The sequence below is a fragment of the Candida theae genome, assembly GCF_024610275.1.
Source record: "Candida theae strain CBS 12239 chromosome Unknown scaffold62, whole genome shotgun sequence".
NCBI classification, from domain to species: Eukaryota; Fungi; Ascomycota; class Pichiomycetes; order Serinales; family Debaryomycetaceae; genus Lodderomyces; species Lodderomyces theae.
This window is the reverse complement of record NW_026261470.1, coordinates 13368-34689: the sequence shown is the minus strand read 5'-3', so window position 1 is coordinate 34689 and position 21322 is coordinate 13368. Positions and strand designations below refer to the sequence as shown.

The 21322-nt window shown below is 40.8% G+C and overlaps 14 protein-coding genes across 14 annotated transcripts; 8 read left to right on the top strand and 6 right to left on the bottom strand. All coding sequences in view use genetic code 12, as the record gives it.

The window, feature by feature from the left end:
- Positions 1-340: 340 nt before the first annotated feature.
- Positions 341-3064, top strand: KGF57_004246 (hydrolase; the record flags this gene model as incomplete). The annotated part of the gene is made up of 1 exon (XM_051753735.1): positions 341-3064. The coding sequence occupies one exon, from the start codon at positions 341-343 to the stop codon at positions 3062-3064; it is 2724 nt and encodes a 907-aa protein (XP_051607283.1).
- Positions 3065-3081: 17 nt separating this feature from the next.
- KGF57_004245 (DNA primase subunit) lies at positions 3082-4449 on the bottom strand (the record flags this gene model as incomplete). The annotated part of the gene is made up of 1 exon (XM_051753734.1): positions 3082-4449. One exon carries the CDS (start codon positions 4447-4449, stop codon positions 3082-3084), a length of 1368 nt encoding a protein of 455 aa, XP_051607282.1.
- A 229-nt stretch (positions 4450-4678) lies between these two features.
- KGF57_004244 (uncharacterized protein) lies at positions 4679-5992 on the bottom strand (the record flags this gene model as incomplete). Its single annotated transcript, XM_051753733.1, has 1 exon — positions 4679-5992. One exon carries the CDS (start codon positions 5990-5992, stop codon positions 4679-4681), a length of 1314 nt encoding a protein of 437 aa, XP_051607281.1.
- Positions 5993-6774: 782 nt separating this feature from the next.
- RER2 (ditrans,polycis-polyprenyl diphosphate synthase) lies at positions 6775-7764 on the top strand (the record flags this gene model as incomplete). The annotated part of the gene is made up of 1 exon (XM_051753732.1): positions 6775-7764. The coding sequence occupies one exon, from the start codon at positions 6775-6777 to the stop codon at positions 7762-7764; it is 990 nt and encodes a 329-aa protein (XP_051607280.1).
- Positions 7765-8027: 263 nt separating this feature from the next.
- On the top strand, positions 8028-8939 carry HIS1 (ATP phosphoribosyltransferase; the record flags this gene model as incomplete). Its single annotated transcript, XM_051753731.1, has 1 exon — positions 8028-8939. The coding sequence occupies one exon, from the start codon at positions 8028-8030 to the stop codon at positions 8937-8939; it is 912 nt and encodes a 303-aa protein (XP_051607279.1).
- A 17-nt stretch (positions 8940-8956) lies between these two features.
- Positions 8957-9541, bottom strand: PRE1 (proteasome core particle subunit beta 4; the record flags this gene model as incomplete). Its single annotated transcript, XM_051753730.1, has 1 exon — positions 8957-9541. The coding sequence occupies one exon, from the start codon at positions 9539-9541 to the stop codon at positions 8957-8959; it is 585 nt and encodes a 194-aa protein (XP_051607278.1).
- A 198-nt stretch (positions 9542-9739) lies between these two features.
- Positions 9740-10453, bottom strand: RIB5 (riboflavin synthase; the record flags this gene model as incomplete). The annotated part of the gene is made up of 1 exon (XM_051753729.1): positions 9740-10453. One exon carries the CDS (start codon positions 10451-10453, stop codon positions 9740-9742), a length of 714 nt encoding a protein of 237 aa, XP_051607277.1.
- Positions 10454-10912: 459 nt separating this feature from the next.
- On the top strand, positions 10913-11260 carry MRP2 (mitochondrial 37S ribosomal protein uS14m; the record flags this gene model as incomplete). Its single annotated transcript, XM_051753728.1, has 1 exon — positions 10913-11260. One exon carries the CDS (start codon positions 10913-10915, stop codon positions 11258-11260), a length of 348 nt encoding a protein of 115 aa, XP_051607276.1.
- Positions 11261-11471: 211 nt separating this feature from the next.
- Positions 11472-14130, top strand: KGF57_004238 (uncharacterized protein; the record flags this gene model as incomplete). The annotated part of the gene is made up of 3 exons (XM_051753727.1): positions 11472-11963; positions 12152-13128; positions 13386-14130. The coding sequence occupies 3 exons, from the start codon at positions 11472-11474 to the stop codon at positions 14128-14130; spliced, it is 2214 nt and encodes a 737-aa protein (XP_051607275.1).
- Positions 14131-14600: 470 nt separating this feature from the next.
- Positions 14601-15521, top strand: KGF57_004237 (uncharacterized protein; the record flags this gene model as incomplete). The annotated part of the gene is made up of 1 exon (XM_051753725.1): positions 14601-15521. The coding sequence occupies one exon, from the start codon at positions 14601-14603 to the stop codon at positions 15519-15521; it is 921 nt and encodes a 306-aa protein (XP_051607274.1).
- Positions 15522-15658: 137 nt separating this feature from the next.
- KGF57_004236 (uncharacterized protein) lies at positions 15659-16990 on the top strand (the record flags this gene model as incomplete). Its single annotated transcript, XM_051753724.1, has 1 exon — positions 15659-16990. The coding sequence occupies one exon, from the start codon at positions 15659-15661 to the stop codon at positions 16988-16990; it is 1332 nt and encodes a 443-aa protein (XP_051607273.1).
- Positions 16991-17071: 81 nt separating this feature from the next.
- On the bottom strand, positions 17072-17407 carry KGF57_004235 (uncharacterized protein; the record flags this gene model as incomplete). Its single annotated transcript, XM_051753723.1, has 1 exon — positions 17072-17407. One exon carries the CDS (start codon positions 17405-17407, stop codon positions 17072-17074), a length of 336 nt encoding a protein of 111 aa, XP_051607272.1.
- A 740-nt stretch (positions 17408-18147) lies between these two features.
- Positions 18148-19686, bottom strand: TNA1 (Tna1p; the record flags this gene model as incomplete). Its single annotated transcript, XM_051753722.1, has 1 exon — positions 18148-19686. The coding sequence occupies one exon, from the start codon at positions 19684-19686 to the stop codon at positions 18148-18150; it is 1539 nt and encodes a 512-aa protein (XP_051607271.1).
- A 741-nt stretch (positions 19687-20427) lies between these two features.
- On the top strand, positions 20428-21108 carry RPS5 (40S ribosomal protein uS7; the record flags this gene model as incomplete). Its single annotated transcript, XM_051753721.1, has 1 exon — positions 20428-21108. One exon carries the CDS (start codon positions 20428-20430, stop codon positions 21106-21108), a length of 681 nt encoding a protein of 226 aa, XP_051607270.1.
- Between the last annotated feature and the right edge of the window lie 214 nt (positions 21109-21322).

Genomic DNA, 21322 nt, shown 5'->3' with positions numbered 1-21322 from the left:
TAATTCCCCTCCTTTTGCATGGAGTTTACACCCCTTTGTGATGATATTGCGCTTTTTGCTGTTCCCTTTCTTTTGCAAGTGCTGAGAAACAAAACAAAAATAATAAAAAAAGTGGAGAGATCTCTCGCAACATAAAAACAGAAATAAAATAAAAAAAGAAAAACACCCTTTGCTTTATTTTCTTTTTCCACCTGTCAAAACTTTATCAAAGAGAGAGAGAGATTTTCAGGCTTTACTTTTACAGCAACATCCTTTTCATTACACGTCAACACACACCTACAGCGAATTGCATTAGACAACTCAAACCTTTACACAAATTCCCCTTGCTCCTCCCCATACAATGTTCATCCAGGATGCTCTAAACTCGGCGAGGTACGCACAAGATGCCGTGAGTGAAAAAGTTCGATTGTACCTGGCGACATCAAGTATATCTCCAGTCGGCGTTAAGCCTCTTCGAAGGAGCTATTCCATATCCGACCCTATTCCTGACACCGAAAACACCGGAACTTCGGTACTTGAATGTGTGCCCTTGGAGACAGACAAGAATGGGAATTTCTTCGACCCTTCGACTGGACGAATAGTGGTTCTTAAAGGCATTAATGTGGATGCGCAGATGAAGTTACCAGTGGAACCATACATGCCATCATATAAAGGAGACCCAACAAATCCGAACGACATTTTCTTCGAAGGAGACACTGTATCATTTGTAGGGAGACCATTCCCCTTGGAAGAGGCACGATCGCACTTTGAAAGAATCAAGAGCTGGGGTTACAACACAATACGGTACTTGTTAACTTGGGAAGCAGTTGAACATGAGGGTCCAGGGAAATATGATGAGAAATTTGCCGACTACACTTTGGAAATGTTGAAGATTATTGGAGAGGTGGGTGGTTTGTATGTTTTCCTCGAGTTTCATCAAGATGTTTGGTCGAGGTATTCAGGCGGTAGTGGCGCACCTATGTGGACATTTTATGCTGCTGGACTTGATCCTAAGAAATTCACCCTTGCTGATTCGGCCATACTCCATAATGAGCCTAGGTTTTGCGATGGCAGTGACGTGTACCACAAAATGTTGTGGACGTCAAACTACAAACGCTTGGCCCCTTTAGTGATGTTTACGATGTTTTTTGCTGGCAAGCACTACTTTCCAAACTTGATAATGAATGGAGAGAATATACAAGACTTTTTGCAAAATCATTTCTTGGGATCAGTTGAATTCATATGGAAACGAGTTTGTGAAGGTGTACCTCATTTACTTGATAACGGAACGATTTTAGGCTTTGAGTCAATGAATGAGCCAAACTGTGGCTTGATAGGGTATCCGAATATTGGCCAATTGCCAGACTTTCAACAGCTACGTGTAGGCACTACACCCACAGCATTTCAATCAATGAGGCTTGGTATGGGGTTTGCGTGCGAGGTTGACGAGTATAGGATAACGGTTACTGGGCCGAGAAAGTATGGCACAAAGATTGTTGACCCAAAAGGTGCCAAGGCATGGCTAACCGCGCAAGATGCCGCAGCTATTGATGCACGTTATGGATTCAAGAGAGGTAAAGAGTGGGAGTTGGGGACTTGTATATTTGCCGCACAAGGAATTTGGAGCTGGCCACAAGTTGTCGGAGAAATGGAAGCAATGTCACAAGAGCAGAGACTTGATGTCAGTTCAAAATGTAAAATCTTGGAGCCTCATTATTTCAGCAAGTCGATGCCTCAACATAATTACGAACTGCACATATCTACAGTGGACACTCACACGTTCGTTAATGCCCATTTTAGTGACCACATTGTCAAGTTCAAGAAGCTAATTCGTCAATACAGACCAGACGCGTTTGTGATGCTTCTGACACCAGTTTTGGAGGAACCTCCACATTTGAAAGATGACAAGCGAGGCATCATTGATGACAAGGTGATCTACTGTCCACATTACTATGACGGTTTATCATTAATGCACAAGAGTTGGAATTTCAAATTCAATGTTGACACATTGGGCATTATGCGAGGAGCATATTTGAACCCGGTGCTTGGTATTGTGTTTGGAGGAAGGGCGATTCGCAATTGTTTTCAAAAACAGTTTTGTGAAATGAGGCGGGAGTGCAACGAGCACTTGGGGAAAATACCCATACTCATGTCAGAAACAGGAATGCCATTTGATATGGACGAAAAACGGTCTTACAGAAACGGTAAGTATATTTCACAAACAGCTGCGATGGACGCCTTGTGCAGTGCATTGGAGAGCGCCAACATGTCACACACATTCTGGTGTTATGATAGTTGCAACAATCATAAATATGGGGATAACTGGAACAACGAGGATTTCTCCTTTTGGTCTCCCGACGATCGCAATTTGACATTTGATGATGAATGCGAGACGCCTGAAATTAGAAACGAGACTGAAAGTGCTGGTCGAGCTAGAACAGCTAAAGCGATTAGAAAAGCAAATAGGAAATTAAAGAGAGCAGCCAAAATGGGCCGCTCTGGCTCGGTTGACAGTACCACGTCAACCACATCAACCACGTCAACATCGTCAAGTGATGGCTACACTGACATGGAGTCTAGTTCGACCTCACTGTCGTCGTCTGTGATTTCATCCACAAGCTCAAATGTGTATCGCCGACAATATGGAAAATGTTATCCTTCTCCAGATGGAGTCAGAGCACCCGGTGCGGTGATAAGACCATATTTGATGGCATCGTTGGGCAGAATCGTTGCGACAGAATTTGACATAAAATCGGTAAAGTTGTCACTTCAGATTATCGTCGATAAGTCGGATCCTAGAGTTGAGAATACTCCTACAATCATATTCGTGCCAAAGTGGCATTTCCCATTTTTGGACTATGGAGATGTTTTCTTGACTTCGGGCTACATTAAATACAACGAGGAGTTGCAGTACATTGAATGGTACCATTGTAACGATCCATCACTCAAGGAGGGTGGTGCAACATCAAGCGAAAAGGAGACTTCAAAGATGAGCACGGAAACCATCATTATAAAAAACAATAGCGGCTCTTTAGAGGACGCCAAGACAATAGAGGATAAGAAATTAGGATGTGCAATTACTTAGAAGTTTGTTTATTTAGACTAGAATTCATAAGGATCAGAGTCCAACTCTCTCTTGCCATTCTTTGCTTCTGATTTCACCAAATTGCTCACGTGTTTTTTGAATAAATCGACATAGGGCTTGAGACTAGTTTTATCCCACGCTGGAACAGACGCATCGTCATTCTCCCCACTTTGCTCATGCTCATCGAGCTGTGTAAGCAACTGCTTCAAGTTTGGGGCTGTTGTAGGATTGAACCCGTATGTGTCATCCAGAGCATCTCCCGAGATATTCTTTTTTGGATCGAATGGCACACAAACATTTCCTGTACCTGGGTGTACACAAAATGGAGACTTTAACAAGTGAATGATCTGCCTGGACACTTCGATATCCAATCTTGGATAAAGATAGTAGATGATAATTTCCTTCTTGGCATCTTGTAAAGTTGCAACTTGATTATTGGACTTGAACACTTTTGATGCAACTGTATTCAAATCCTCCCATTTATCCTTTGAGGTTGAACCGTTTCGTTCGCCTTGCCATTTCTTCTTCAACTCTGCTTGTAACTCCTTATTTGATATAAAACTTAAAAGTTCCTCCACCTGTTTCCAACTTTTTGAATCCGTTTCCGTGTTTGGATCGGTATACCATGGATCCTGATCCTCTAGTATAATTTCAATAAATCTTTTCTTCAAAATCTCAAAGCTTCGTTCAATGTGAGGGTGAAATGGCTTTCTAACGTGGAAACCTTTGGTGCCTTTTGCATGTTTCCCTCCCAATACATCAAGATACTCCACAATGGACCTTCTACTATTCTCATCCAACTCCCTTGCTCTCTTGTCACTGATCCAGCAATGCGCACCTCTACGCCCAGAAAACACCCACACCATCAGCTCGAATCCAAAATCCTGTCTCAAACACTCTTCGATTATTGTTGATCCAACTTGAATAAACTTCCAACACTTGCAACAAATATCTGTCCCTTGGCAGCAGGTTCTAATTTCGTCATAATCGGTCAAGTCGATATCAAACACCAACTCTTTGCTCACTGGTTTTAAAGCTTGCTTGGGTAGGTTGTATCTCTCCTTGGGCGCTACTTTATAAACTGCACCAATTTCAAAACGCGTGGGATTGGCGGTAATGACAGCCTTTTTGAACTCATCTACGTTACTGTAGGAGTTGTAACGTTTGTACGCAGTACTTCTATACTCATAAGCAAACTCTCTCATAGTAAAATCCTTTGTTGGTTTTGGTGAATGGTTCAACCACATGAATATATACTTGAATGGTAGCAAACGTTGGTAGTAAGTTTCCATATCCACCTCACTGGGGGTGGCGACTGAGTGTTTGACTTCATTGCCGGAGGCATTTGGAAGCGAACAATTTGAAGCCGCTGGTGCTGGAGCCATTCTGATTGTAATTGATAATCGCAGAAGCAATAGCCAAACAGTGCAGAGATGTTGGGAATAAAATAAAATACAAAAAAAAAAAAGAAAAATTAACAAGTCGCATACAGATATAGACGCGTATTAGTTGCACAAAAAAAAAACAAGAGGTCTTCTACACACCAGCACTGAGAATGATGGTGTTTCTCTGATTTACAGTCTTGGCAAGTATAGCTTCCAAAGTGTATAATATCTACTCAGTTACAAACAACAAAGAAACACCCTCATCGCCAGCAGTCGCCACTTTTCTACCGTTTTCCAAGATTGCAAAATCCAAAATACCCATGTTATGACCAACTCCTACAAACAACTCTTCACCTGTACGTGCATCCCACTTGTAAATTTTACCATTCATCGAAGAGCCGATCAAGTACGGAGTGTCGTTGATAAACTCTAACTTGGTGATTGCATCATCAACTTTTAGATTCTTTCTCAACCGCCATTGCTGCGTATCAAACAACAACACATCACCCGAGACAAGTCCAACTGCCAACAAGTTGACGGTTTTGTTCTTGCACCAGCACAATGCTTCAATTGATAATTCGGCAACATCCTCGACATTGTCTAAAGTTTTTACCGACGTTAATATTTTGCCCGTATCATTGTTGATAATTGAAAGTTGGCCATCTCTTCCTCCAATTGCAATCACATGACCATGGTGTTTGATTGTTACCCAAGGACTTTCGACCCCTTTGAAATCATCGTGTGGTTGCAATTTGTAGTTGACCGCACCAGTAAAACAATTCCAATTCACAACTGTTCCATCTTCAGATATAGACACCAAGGTCAACTCGTTTTCGTCTTTACCGGGGATGAAGACAGCTCCATTACATTCCAAGGTATGACTGAAACCAGACATTATCTGCACCAACAGCTTACTCTCCTCGTCAATTTGATACACCCATACAGAGCCCTCGTTTGCTCCAAAGGCAAAGTAGTTTAGTTCGGGATGCACAGTGACAAACAATACCTCGGAAACTTCGTTTAATTCACCAAATTTGGTCCATTTTTCGCCACCTTTACTAGCCTTGAATACTTGTAACAACCCATCCATATCTGCAGTTATTAGATATTTCCCGTCATTCGTAAACCCACCTGATATAACACTTTCACCATGTCCCTGTATCTCCCCAACAAATTTTGGAGGTTGAGAGTGTGTAGTCCAAAGGTATGCAACATTGTCTCCTCCACCAGTTACAACCATAGGCAACTTAGGATGTGAAAAAATAGTAAAGACACTGTCTTGGTGTTTATCAAAGTAGAACCAAGAGTTATTGGACATGTCAATTTCCAACGTCTCATGTTCATGGTCGCCTTCATCGTTGTACCCCGTTGTATCTATTTCCTCTTCTTCCTCATCATCGTCATCATCTGGTTGAATGTCTCCTTCATCTTCGTCGTAGACTTCTTCACCAACCTCATTCACATCAATGAATTCCTCCTGGTTGGATTGGTCTTCATGACCTTGTGTATTGTCTGACCCGTTGTGGTGTTCCTGTGCTGACATTATCGGTTAACCTATACAGTGGTGTCAAGAGTTGTCTCAATTACTAATTGAACTTTTTTTTTTGGTGAAGAGAGAGAGAGAAAGAGAGAGAGATGAGTTGAGTTGACACAAAACACCGCCATCATTTTTGCCGTTTTCTCTTAATGGGTCAGCTTCAAGGAGATTCTTCAGGGAACAGAGGAAATTGCAACAGAATGCGGTGATTGCATTGATATAAGGGAAAGAATAAAGCTGTCATAGATGTCTGCGATGTACAATTGAGTTAGAGTTAGCACTGAGAAAGTCTTGCAAAGTGCAAGGTGGCTTAACTTAGAGGGCATGTGCTAGCACATACTGCCAATTACACTAAGAGGTGTCTCCACCGCCTCTTGCAATCTACGCAGTCCCACTCCCAGTAGGTTTCTTTCACCATCTTCAAGTAATTGCTGCATTCAATGATGATTAGGCAATAAATATGGTAGCGCACACACCTCACTTCACAATAAACAGACAAAAAAAGAGAGAAGAAAATTTTGAAATACGCTGTTACTTTCATCATTCAAATATCCGATATCCGTTCAACTACTGCAGTGTATTGCCAATCAACTGCACATAGAACCTGAAACAACAACGCACAGCACAGAATAGCATAGCACAGCATCATTCGTTTTCTCCTACATCAAACACTTCTAGCAATTTATCATATCTTAAAAGTGTGGTAATTTCCCTTTCTTTGCATACGCATCATAATATACAGCGTCTTCATATAAGTATTCACCAGCACCAGCACCAGCACCACTAGCATGTCTGATTGGGTCTCTACATTTCCTGGTGTCAAGCAGGCTCTAACTTCAGGAAAAAAGTTTTTCGGCAGAGTAATACAAACTGGACCAGTTCCTAAACATGTTGGGCTCATAATGGATGGAAATAGAAGATACGCTCGAAATCACAAGATAGAAATCAAGGAAGGACACAGTTTGGGATTCAATACAATGGCCAGTATTCTAGAGTTACTTTACGAATGTGGTGTCGAAGTAGCAACAGTTTATGCCTTTTCAATTGAGAATTTCAATAGGACAAGTTATGAGATCAAGTGGTTGATGGACTTGGCCAAATCAAAATTCACCCAAATAAATCAACATGGGGCCATTTGTGAGGAGTATGGAGTACGAATAAAGTTGGTTGGTAATTTGAAACTACTACCAGTTGACGTATTGCAGATTTTACATGAAACAGAAGAAATTACTAAAAACAACACAAGGGCAACCTTGAATGTTTGTTTCCCTTACACGTCAAGGGACGAAATGACTCATGCAATCAAGGGCATTGTAAGTGAGAGTGCCAAAGAGCGGATAATCGTCAATGAAGATACGTTAGCACGTCACCTATACACTGGAAGTCAGCCACCGTTGGACCTTTTGGTGAGAACTTCAGGCACATACAGGCTATCAGATTTCTTATTATGGCAGTGTGTGTCTCCGGATTGTTCTATTGTGTTTGTTGACCAATTGTGGCCCGAGTTTAAACCTTGGCACATGTTGAAGATATTGATAAATTGGAGTTTTAACAAGTATTGGTATGGCAATGCAAGTGGGTATGGGTTGAGCCCAAGGGCACTAATACAAGAGAATCATCACGATACGGAACTTTTACAGCTGACTGCACAAGTTGGATTTGAGAGGAGGAGCGAAGCCTCAAATGACTCTGACACCGATGCTAGCAGTCACATGGGAACCGAGGAGGAGACCATGCCATCGGAAGATGATACCGACATAAATACAAAGCTAGCATAATAGACAGTAGATGATACCAACTCTTCACTCTTTTTATGGTACTATTTTCTTATTTTTATATTTCCTCACGTGGGGAGGCGTGGGCGTGCCGTCGGTGTCGCGCGGCATTGACTCATTGACACACAATTTTTTTTTTTTTTTTTCCGTTCAGTTTTGGTGAAAAATTTAAAATTTTGCACCTGCCTAGAGATAACATACACAGACACCCACACAGACACCCACACAGAGGTATACTAATTTCAACTGCACCTCCTCGCTCGATCATGGATTTAGTCAACCACTTAACCGATAGATTACTATTTGCAGTCCCTAAAAAGGGGAGATTGTACGACAAATGTTGCCAGCTCTTAGGTGGTGCTGATATCCAATTCAGAAGATCACCAAGATTGGACATTGCTCTTTCGACAAATTTGCCCATTGCTTTGATCTTTTTGCCGGCTGCAGATATCCCTGTCTTTGTTGGCGAAGGTAATTGTGATTTGGGTATCACTGGAATGGACCAAGTTATGGAGTCAGACCAATTTGATAATATTGAAGACTTGTTAGATTTGAAATTCGGTACTTGTAAACTTCAAGTGCAAGTACCTGAGAAGGGAGAATACAGCACACCGGAGGAACTTGTTGGTAAAAAGATTGTTTCAAGTTTCACCAAATTGGCAACGGACTATTTTGAAAACTTGAAAGGTGAAGCCAAGAGTGATGCCAAAATCAATGTAAGGTATGTCGGTGGCTCTGTTGAAGCATCCTGTGCTTTGGGAGTTGCTGATGCCATTGTTGATTTAGTTGAGAGTGGAGAAACCATGAAAGCAGCAGGATTGAAGGCTATTGGAACGATATTGACCACCTCCGCCCACTTGTTTTCATCAAAGAAACCAAGATACCCAGAACTTGTAAATACTATAAAGGAAAGATTAGAAGGTGTCTTAGCAGCACAAGAGTTTGTGTTGTGCAATTACAATGCTCCAAAATCAATCATGAATGAGTGTTTGAAAATTACACCTGGAAAAAGAGCTGCCACTGTGTCTACGTTGGACAAGCACTCGCCAGAAGAGGAGGATTGGGTTGCTATATCATCCATGGTTTCCAAAAAGAAGATTGGTAATGTCATGGACGACTTGAAGAAAGCTGGTGCTAGTGACATTTTAGTTTTGGATATCTCAAACTGTAGAGTTTAGAATATGATAGATTGAATTTATTCTACTTGCCTTATACCATCCTTGTCAACTACTTTTACATAAACACCCTTGAAATCAATGGGCATCCTCTTTTGCAACTCCTTTATGCACATATCCATCAACCTCAACCCATCATCGACATTCATATCTTTTCTGTAATGCTTATCCAACAACGACATGGCGTAGAACGCAGCATACCCATGTGCCCCATATGGCAACTCCACCTGCGTTCCCAAATAATCAATATAGTTCAACGACGGCTTTTCTGTTTTGGTGTCGTACCCTGCAATTAAGCAATTCACTTGGTATGGTTTACGAGATCTTATCGACGTGGCCAATTGGTTTCTGACAAATGACGCAGTGGCTTTTGGTGACAATTCTACATCATCCTCACGCATTGAGTATAATTGAATATTGGCTTGAACGTATTCGGCAAATTGTATAGTATCACCAGCTTCACCAGTGAATGCAATCAAGTTGTGGGCATTGAGGTGTCTTGTTTTGTCGTCATTATCCTTCAAAATGGATATACCTCTGGTTGCAGCCTTCGAAGTGGCAATCAATGTTGCGTCTGATACTCTTATTCCTAATATGATATCCATGGCGGATGGAGATGAAGATGGAGATGGGGTGGTGGTGGTGGCGTTTAATTGTCGAGCTCGGGGGCAATCTTTCAAGAAATTGGTTCATTTTTTTTTTTTTTTTTTTTTTGTTTCTGTTTTTGCCTCTCGGATTTTTTTTTTTTATAAAAATTGCAAATCCATCAAATTTCTCTATACGTAGGCATTCTACACAATCCTTTACTTGATCAACTGCTTCACCTTCTTTTCAACTATGGAAGTAATCAACGCATTCAATGCACTGTCTTGTTTATCTATTTGTGACTTTAAATTGAGTTCAACTTGCTTTTCAATGAGCTTACCTGTAAGGTCTACTTCAATATTGACCGTGTCGCCCACTTCTTTCTTTGCCAAGATGACTTTTTCCTGACTATAGCTAATCAACATGATTGAGAACTGAGCTTTTGAGTCAGTGACTGAAGTTACAGTCAATGAAGTTCCATCAATAGCAATGAATCCCTTGTGCACAATATAATTGATAAACTCCTTGTCTCTTAGTTCAAAAGTGAATGTAATTGCGTTTCCATCGGGCTTTTTTCCAACGATTGTGGCAATGGTATCAACGTGACCCTGCACAACGTGACCTCCCAACCTAACATCGCTTGTCACTGCTCGTTCTAAGTTCACTCTTGAGCCTTTAGATAGTGAGCCCAAGTTGGTCTTGCGCAAAGTTTCAGGAGCCACTCCTACTTTGAAGTAAGTCTTGGCCGCATCAAAGTCTGTCACAGTCAAGCAAACACCATTGGTTGAGATTGAATCACCAAGATGGACATCTTCTAAAATGGGTGAACAGTCTGTTATGGAGATGGAAACCCCGTTGCCTCCGGAAGAGGAGCTGTCTTGTTTGACGTACTCGGTAACAGTTCCAATAGTTTCAATGAGACCGGTAAACATGGAGATGGGGAACTGTGTTGTGGTTGATGTGGAGTGGTGAAAAAAAAAAAATAGGTAAAAATGTTATTTGACAAGGATGATAAATACTTTGNTGTGAAAAAAAAAAAATAGGTAAAAATGTTATTTGACAAGGATGATAAATACTTTGTGAAAAAAAAAGAAAATTGACAAATTTAACCACTACGTAGACAATTTTGATGAAAAACTTCCAATAATTGGGTAGTAAGAAAGTGCAATGGATACTTGTTGTCAAAGCCTAACTCGTTCCCCTTTGTTCCTCTTTTAACAAAGACTTCGGCTTTCATTCTGATTTGTTGCGGCGATAATGTGCACAAAGAACGAAACTGTCTCCAAAAAAAAAAAAAAGAATAAAAAAAAAAAACTTTTCTTTTCCAACGACCAACAAAACAGTTAGAAGTATTTTATCTCCACTCCAACACCAGACCAGCCACCGCAGCAATGCCGTTTAGATTCCCAGTCAAGTTTGAGATCCCCAAACACACACATATAAACGCTCGTGTTCTCAGGGACCATTTCAAAAGACTACAATTTGCAGAGCATGAAGTTACGAGAAACGCTTTGAAATATATTGCACGCAACGAGGAACTTCCATCAAGGGCTAGGGTCGAAGCACAATTACAATTGGCAAGTATGCCCAAGTATACCTCATACGTGCAAATAAGAGATAGGTGTGTTGCTACTGGAAATTCAAAATCATTAATTCGCGATTTTAAATTGAATAGGACAGCATTTAGAGATAGAGCCAGAGCTGGCCAAATTCCTGGTGTTAAAGTTGCATCCTGGTAGAGAAGGTAAGTGGAAAGGTTTGTATATAGCTGTATTTTAATGAACACTGAACGATTTTGATAACTTCTCAATCTTGTACCATCTCTAACTAATTTGGGGGGATGAAAACAAAAAAAAAAAAAAAAAAAAAGAAAAAGAAAAAAGGACCATTACCTGGAAAAAAACCCTCTTCCAGCTAGACAAATCATCACATACCAAAACAACCCACGATATGTTGCACCCCGTCACTTTCAAAACAAGCAGGTCGATGCTAAGACCAGGAATATTGAACTTTGAAAAAAGATCGCTACGTTTGATGCCCAACTGGTCTAAATTCAAACCAATCGAACAACCAGCGGGTTTTGTTGTTGATACGGTCAACGAAGCATACGTGCCACCAAATCCAAACGCTTATGAGGGATCAAATCACTGGATCTACGACAGATTTGTCACCACAGCAATGCTTCCATTGGTTATGGTACCGTTTGTCGCTGGTGTCGAGTACCCAGTAATCGATGCGACATTTTCCACCTTGGTATTGTTCCACAGCTATGCCGGTTTCAAGAGTTGTATAATAGATTATATACCAAAAAGAGTCTATGGTATATGGTACGGGGCAGCTTGCAAATTGTTGGCTTTTGGCACTTGTGTGGCAATGTACGGTATATACATCTTGGAAACAGCCAACAATGGATTATTTGAGTTGATAAAGAGCATCTGGCTGGTGTAAGCCACGGAACCACAAGCGGGTCGTAGATCTGTACGCATGTATATAGTTACGTAGTTGTTACAGGGATTATTATGAAAAGGAAGCAAAAAATACAACCAGAACACGTCCCACAATTTTGCGGTAAATCTTTGTTTTCTCGTCAACAAAAAAATGCTCGAAATTTTCAACCGTACGTCGTGAAGTCCTCCATTGCTGATCATATGAGCGATTCTGAGTACGACAACGACGCACCAAAGGATGGGCCCAAACCTTATCCTCAATATGCAACACCAGAACCTGTCCCACGGCCACGAAGGATCGATCTTATTGGGTTAGATTTGCCAAGCATTTCTAATCTGGACGATATGAAGGATGACGAAGGGGATGTCAGGTACGAAGTTATCGAAGAACCACAATACCACGTCACCAGGGGTCTATTTATTGGAAACTTGCGCCGCCCTCTCAATGCCAGCCATTTCCAAGACTATTTGCGTAAGTTGGCCAGTGAAAGCAAGGATGTTCACGTGCGTATCGATCGAGCATGGTTGACCAGATTGAGAACGCACGCAATTGTCTTGATAGGTACTGAGGAAGGGGCAGAGTACATGAGAGCCCAGTTGAATGGATCCATATACCCAGATGAGGAAGAGGATGCCAGGTTGAGGGAAGAATTTGAAAATCGAGAAATTGAACGGTTTGAGGAGGAAACTAAGAGATATGAGGAGGACATGGAGAGGGTTGGCGAGGAGGAAAGAGCAAACATGCGCCAACCTACCGAACCAAGAGAATTTGTAACTGACAGAATTCCCTTGTACGTGGAATACATCCCAGTGAAGGCTATAAATCAGTGGACTTTCGAAGAGGATAAAGGACCAAGAAATGGGAAATGGAAATTGGAATATGTCAATCGGAATGATGAGTTAGTTGCCTCCCATACGTTATTGAACGGTGAGTATATCCCTCGGTATGTCCCTCCCAGACGTGGTGGTGGTAGGGGTGGGGGTAGACGATTTGGTGGGCCACCACCAAGAGGTTATGACAGATATCGCGATGGGCCAGACCCGTACCATAGAAGAGGAGGACCTCCCCTTAGAACAGACTCTTACGTCCCCGGCCGCTCTTCTCGATCTGACGAGCCTAGAAGAACCGATTCGTACGTGCCAGGAAGCGCACGTTACAGGTCAAGATCAAGATCAAGGTCGAGATCTCCTACCAGATTTTGAAAACCCAGGTAGAAGGTGATGTTGGGGTGTATAGACTGTGAGTAGGTTGTAAAAGTTTAACGTGGGTATATTGCGTTACTCCTCTCATCAAAGACAAATAAAAGAACAAAAAAAAAAAAAAAAGAAAAGGAAAAGAATGCCAGACAAAAAATTTTCAAAACAGCTGAGTATCACCATAGACCATGTCGTTACTTCGAACATGCCTAAGAACTAGGCTGTTGTTGGTTCCTAGAATACACAGTGCTAGTGTCAGATTGAATAGCACAATCTCCACTCCTCCTTCTGATCCAAAACCCTCCACCCAAAAATCCCTTTTCACAGAAATATATCCAATTGATAAAGACAAGGTCACTGAGCAAGACGTTGACAAGTGGATAGATGCCTTGAAACAATTACGCAAGGGTAAGAAAGTTCACGAGACTCCTGAAGAAATATATCTTGGTCAAATAGTGCAACCGGAACAATTCGTCACAAACAAGTTTGAGCCGACATTGGAACAAATTGAGGAAACTTATACATATTCAAACAAGCAAGTGCCTTTGAAATCAGACCCCACCGTGGAAAACTTTATCAACTTGGTGATGAGACATGGTCGCAAAGCAAGAGCTCAAAAGATTGTCAGTCGTGCTTTCTACATTGTCCAAATGAAGTTGCGTAAAGATCCAATACAAGTGTTGAAAGATACATTGGATAAATTGGGTCCATTGGTAACGACAAAGTCCATATCCACTGGTGTAGCAAAGAGAAGAATCGTCCCAATCCCATTGAATGAAAGACAGAGAAACAGGTTTGCTATAACTTGGATTTTAGAGGCTTCAAAGAATAGAAAATCCAACGACTTTGCAGTCAGATTGGCCGAGGAGTTGATCAATGCATACGAAGGAAAGTCATCTGGGTATGACAAAAAGGCTCAAATGCATAAACAAGCTACTCAACAAAGAGCATATATCAGTTTGTAATCTTGTATATAAAATAGCAGGAGCATGTCTTTTTTTTTTTTTTTTTTTTTTTTTTTTTTTTTTTTTTTTTTTTTTTTTTTTTTTTTTTTTTTTTTTTTTTTTTTTTTTTTTTTTTTTTTTTTTTTTTTTTTTTTTTTTTTTTTTTTTTTTTTTTTTTTTTTTTTTTTTTTTTTTTTTTTTTTTTTTTTTTTTTTTTTTTTTTTTTTTTTTTTTTTTTTTTTTTTTTTTTTTTTTTTTTTTTTTTTTTTTTTTTTTTTTTTTTTTTTTTTTTTTTTTTTTTTNAATTTTTAAAAAAAATAAGGGGGGAATTTTTTTTTTTTTTTTTTTTTTTTTTTTTTTTTCTCTTTCTCTTTCGTAGGTATTTTGGAATGCTGCAAAAGTAACGGAGGAGAAAAAAGGGCATACAAAAATAGAATAGGAAATGGAGACGTTTTCACCTTGCAAACTCCGATTCTCTTCATTGAATAGCCATGGGTTACTTTAAGGAAGCCTACCACGATGTTAGATTTAATTTCAACCACTTTGTCGTTGATTACAAGCGAAAGTACTACAGTTTGAATCAAAACCCCAGAGTTTTACGTGCAAGAGTGTCCAATCAACCATTTACATCATTGAGAACATACGAGTATTATCCTCCATTGCCAGGGACTAATGAAGAAGAGTCAGAGGAGTCATTTGACGACGAGAATAAGGAGAATGTACCTGAGCATTGGTTAAGTTCAACCAATATGGATTTATTTCCTTCATTTGATGCATGTTTTGACCACACTGAAAATGGCCCACCACCAAGAAGAATATTGTCCGAAGCAGACATTGATCAAGTTGGGGATGATTTGTTGGAGTCATTCAGTTTGGACATGAAGGTAGGAAGTAACTCTAGTCACGGGAGGAATTTTGAAATGGTGCATAGTGACACTGAATCGGGTCATAATATACACACGGACTCGGGTATGCAATATGTGGGTCCTTTCCATTTGGTTTATCCAACACCGCTCTCAACCGAGGTTAAAAAGGGCCACCGCTTGTCTCGAATAATCAGATCGTTTTCCGACGCAGCAACAAGGTGTGGGCAAAACGACGCGTCAAATGCTTCCTCTTTATCCCTTGAAAACATGGAGCAACAAGAAAAATCTGACGAGCAAGTAGGCCGCAAGCCACCACCAACTGTTGACCAACCATCAAACAAGATTTGGAAAATGGTTTTGAACGATGCTTCTTTATCAGCAGCAAGGGTCTCAACTGGAAACTCAACATCGCCAGTTGTCACCAACCAATGCATCAAAGCTGACTTCACTGATGCCAGAGCAGTGCCACCAAAGCAAGGCGATATCTTTGCACAGCACTTGGAACAAGCTAAGTTAAAATATAGTCCTAAATCAAGTATCAGCTAGTAGTGTTTATTACAACATGTTTGTCTATGTAGATCCTGTACGGGTGCAAAATTGGTGCCCGATATTTGTCCCGAGAATAAAACAACAACAAAAAAAAATAAAAAAATGGGCTCGTCCTCTTTGATACCACACCCAACATGCATTTGCTCAAAACACTCAAGCAAACTAACCTAGATATCCGGATACTATGGACATCGGTGTTTCTTCGAATGGCCAGCTATGGTCTTACTAACCAGATACTTGCAGTATACCTCAAAAAGATTAAAATCTCTGAATTTGAGATTGGACTTTTCATGACACTCACACTCGTTGGAGATACCATCATCTCGTACTTTCTCACGTGGAATGCGGACCGCATTGGCCGTCGTAAAGTAATGCTCATTGGGTCCATAATGATGTTTCTTTCAGGAATAGTATTCACCTACTCGACAAATTACTACATTTTGTTGGCAGCAGCCATCTTTGGTGTCATTTCTCCATCTGGTGACGAGACAGGGCCATTCAAATCTGTTGAGGAGGCATCAATGGCCCACTTGACTCCGCATAATCATCGCCCAGAGGTGTTTGCGTTTTATGGATTGTTTTCCACTGCGGGAGCTGCAGTGGGATCATTAATTTGTGGATTCTTAGTTGACTTTATGAATTTGGAGCTTACCTGGAGCTTAAAGAGAAGCTATCAGAGTATCTTTATTGTCTATTCGATAATAGCCGTAGTCAAGTTTATCTTGATGCTGTTTTTATCAGAAAAGTGTGAAGTGTTTGTGGATAATTTTACGGAAGTGACTGAACATTCCATGTTGGTTGAGGAGGAGGAGGAGGAGGAAGAAGAAGAAGAAGGGGAATCAGGCAAATCTATGTCCTTATCTAGCACCACCAGATACTACTTGCCAAGATTGTTGGTCATATTTATGCTAGACTCCTTGGGATACGGGTTCATGCCCTCAGCATGGGTGGTCTACTACCTCAAGTTCACTTTTGAATTGACCGCCAAGGCATTGGGTATATTGTTCTTTGTGACCAATCTGGTTGACGCTGTCTCTTCTTTGCCTTCGGCATATTTTGCCAAATATTTAGGTCCCGTGAAAGCTATCCTATTTACGCAAGCGCCATCAGCGATATTTTTTGGTCTTGTTGCCTTTAGTCAGCTGTATATCGTTGTAGCAGCTTTGTTGTTGCTTTACTACCTAACTTCTACTATGGACGTTGTACCTCGACAAGTATTATTGACGTCTATTATGCCAAAGGAGGAGATAACAAAGGTGATGGGCATTGTCAATATCGGCAAGACATTTGCAAGGTGCATTGGCCCTATTTTTACAGGAAAACTTGCAGAACAAAACAAGTTGCGATACGGGTTTATCATCAACGGTGCATGTGTTCTCTTTGCCGATGTCATACTCGCAATTAGTTTTCTTCATCTCGACCATGACATTTTGCTCAAGCAACGTGTAGACCAAAATATAGAGTAAACGCTAGACTCCAAATCAATTGTATATTATCCTGCAAAGCTAAATCTATAAAGTGGAATAGTAGATTTCAACACACCTTGTTTAGAAAATAGCGTCCAAGGTACAGCAAATACACATTGCCGCCAAACAGGCCATCAAACAATCATTGTTGTTGTTAGTTCTCTGTTGTTGCACGTACATTGGTTGCTGCTGTGGGTAGTAGCCACCTTGTGGCGGGTATGCTTGTTGCTGTTGGTAGTATGCGTTTGGTGGTGGTCCTTGGCCATATCCCTGTTGTTGATGATATCCGAACCCTCTATCCTGAGTGGCTGCGCTGTATTGCGGTTGTGATTGAGGGACATAGCTACCGCCAGCCCCTCCTGGACTATGCGATGGTGGAGGTCCTTGAGGTGGGTTATAGTACTCAGCTTTTGACATTAGTCGGTAAAGGTCTAGTAGTGTGTATTGATGACTTGGTAACGAAACGAAACTATTCGGATAGTTAATTTTTGTTTTTGTATGATGATTTTGGGGAAAAGCCAAGGAATTAAGGAGATATTTTTTATGAAATAAAAACAACAAGCTGTAAAAGACAATCGAGCTTTGGGCCTGCTACAAGGGATGTACAAATTTTGAAGGGGGGGGCGGAGACGGGGGCGTGACTGTTCGTTGCGTATATAAGAATCTGCTATGCGATTGACGATGTGTGACCTCACACCCATCAGCCCCTTCCCCCCTCCCCACTGGAGTTGAAGATTAATTGCCTGAACCGCCCGGATTTTACACAAAACAATGCAATCACCGAGATGCTAAAACATTGTCACTGAGGCTTTTCACAGCGCAATTCCTACACGCATACACACTCACACTCAGAGAGAAAGGCTTATATGACTAGAATCCCACACAGTGACTAAAATAAATGCTATCGTTCTATTCTTTGCATTGCCAATCAAATTGGGCGTTGTTTTTTTTGTTTTTTTTTTTTCGCTCCTGTTAGCCGCAAAAAAAAAAAAAATGAAAATGAATAGTTCGTGATCACCGACTTCGCCCTCTCGAAAGTCATTACTATAACCTAATTGAGGATTTTCCTTAAAAAAATTACTTCTAAACATGCTATTTGAAATAAAATACTAAACTGCAAACCCTGTTTGCTTTTTTCTTCACAACTTTTGTAGAATCTAATACAAATAAACAAATCTTGGGTTTCTATCACCAAGGTTAACCTGTTCACGTTCAGGCAACTCATTAAACTTTTGTTTGTAGGCATCTGTTTGTTTGATCGTGTTCATATGCAAGCAGTACAAGTAGTAAGCAACTGCCGTCACCATGGCAAAACAAACAGCCGCAAGACAGGTGCTCAATCCAGGCTTATAAACAGGAGCATCTTTACTCAAAAAGATAAATGTAGCAATGATACCACCAATGTTTCCAAATCCAATTTGCCAAGCTGTTCCTACTGACTTCCGAAGATGTGATCCGTTGTTTAATGCTGCCCAACATACAATCAACGGCATGGCGGTGTATAGTCCACTAGCAGCCAAGAAACAACCCCCATATCTAACCAGCGGCTTATCAGTAGCACCCAAAATCATTGCTAACCCAGCAATGGCAACAACCATCGCACCAATAAGGAATGGCAATCTCCTTTTGAAATAGTCTGATGCAAACGCCACAACATTAATCACGCCAAATGCACAAACCCAAGGGTAAACAGAGTGTTGTTGGGCTGAAACAGCGGTGTAGCCCATTTGATTAATAATAGTTGCAGCAAAATAAGCATACCCATAAGATGGAATGATCAAACCGAAATATGACAATGATGGCAACCAAATCAACCAATCTTTAAGACACTTGATCACGTCTCTCCAAGTATTCTTGATTTCAAATGCAGAACTGGCACCCGAACTCCACTCCAACTTCTGTTTGATGAACTTGCGCTCTTTTTCATTCAAAAACCTCGACTCTTCCGGGAAATCAGCGATGATGAAGAACAAAATAAAACTTCCAATGACTGTAGCACAGCCCTCCAAGATGAAAATCCAACGCCATGAACTTATACCATGCAACCCATCTATCGCATCAACTCTGTAAGCAATAGCACCCGAAGCAGCACCTGACAATGCTGTACATGAAAAGAAGGCAGAGAATCTCCTCTGTGCCTCCTGTTTCGTGTAGTAGCATGCCAACAAGTAAAAAATCCCACAAAACAACACCGACTCAACCATCCCCAAAAGAAATCTAGTAGCAGCCAAAGCCCCAAAATTTTCAACAAATCCCATACCAACTGTAATCGCTCCAAACAAAAACACTGAACCGGAAAGCCATATGTGTGGTCTAACAAATTTGATGCAGTAGTTCCCCAACACCTCGAAGAAGATGTAAGGAACGAAAAACAAGGTCAATGCAGTATTGTACTGATTCCCAGTCAACTTCAACTCTGTGGCCAAGCCATAAACGTTGGCATTGGAGATATTTACCGTGTCCAAGAAGGAGAAAAAGTAAAGGAGACAGAAGGGAGGCACTACACAGATATCGATCTTCCACATGAGCTTCTTGTGATTTATGCCTAGTTCAGCTGCCAAATTTGCGGTCGCAGCTTCGGCATCGACCTCAGACACTTGCGATTGTGAATCATTCAAGATGGCGTCGTAGGAATCTAACAACTCTGGGTCCTTTATCGTCTCATAATCATGATAACCTTTCTCAACTTCTGACATGATTGAAAAATAAGCTTTGTTTGAATTGGAAGGATGAACTAGTTAGGAGGTGTAGATGCTCTGGAAAGGTGGCGACGGCGAAAGGATTTCTATTTAACTGAATACGTTTTGATTTTTTTTTGGAAATTTCAAAAGAGGTGTGGGTTTGCGCTAGAAAGATAAATCCGTGGCGGGGACGCTAATTTAGTCAATGTGTCATCTCCGGTAAAGGAATGTGGTGGCCTGTCCCGCCGCAATTATAGCAGCAAAAAAAAAAAAAAAAAGAAAAAAGAAAAAAGAAGGCTGCACAGGATCCCTACCCAGTGAGCCGACAGCGCGGATTTAAACGAGGCGATAGATATGGCGGAAGGTCACGGAGTATACCGGTGTAGATGCTTGCATAGCTCCTGAAGCGGGCCAAACTAATCTCTCTTTCGAATGAGTATTGTTGCCTGTGGTGTCTTTGCACTGCAAGTGTGTCAATCTATTGCTTCAAAACTTACTAAAAACGATTTGAGTTTGTAATCCTGGTAGCGATAGAGCTTGCCACAGGGCTATGACCCTAAACATTATATCTACACATGACACGCACTGAATTTTTCTTTTTTTTTTTTTCCTCTCTCTCTCTCTCTCACTCAGTCGCTTTTCCATCTTTGTGGCCCTATCCGCTTGGAAAATCAAATCTTTTAACTTGTTGATTTTTTTTTTTTTCAATAGCTTTGACTACCAAACTACAACCAAAGAGATATCCATACATAAATCATGTCTGACGTTGAAGAGCAATTCGAAGTTGAAGAACAACAACCAGTTGTCCAAGAAGAATTAACCATTGTCAACTTGGCCACCCCAATCCCACTTGATGTCCAAGAAGCTCAACGTGAAGTCAAATTATTCAACAAATGGTCATTCCAAGATATTGAAGTCAAGGACGTTTCATTAGTTGACTACATCCAAGTTGGTCAACCAGTCTTTGTTCCACACACTGCTGGTAAATACGCCACCAAGAGATTCAGAAAGGCTCAATGTCCTATTGTTGAAAGATTGACCAACTCCTTGATGATGAATGGTAGAAACAACGGTAAGAAATTGAAGGCAGTCAGAATCGTTCAACACGCTTTGGAAATCATTCACGTTTTGACTGAACAAAACCCAATCCAAGTTGTTGTTGATGCCATCATCAACTCTGGTGCTAGAGAAGATTCCACCAGAATCGGTTCTTCAGGTGCAGTTAGAAGACAAGCTGTTGATGTTTCACCATTGAGAAGAGTCAACCAAGCTATTGCTTTGATCACTATTGGTGCCAGAGAAGCTTCATTCAGAAACATCAAGACCATTGCTGAATGTTTGGCTGAAGAATTGATCAACGCCGCTAAGGGTTCTTCTACTTCTTATGCCATCAAGAAGAAGGATGAATTGGAAAGAGTTGCTAAATCTAACCGTTAAGGGAAGAAACGCAAAGATGGAGAAACGAAGAAGGAAGAAGAAGGAGAAGGAGAAGGGGAAGGGAGTTCTTTCTCTTTTGTCAGTGGTTTACGAAAACATATCAATTTTATGTATATTAGAGGTTTTTAAGAATCCATTGTGTATGTTTTTTTTTTTTGTTATTGCTGGAACTGGTCTAATATATAAGAACATAATACACACAATCAAGTTAAAC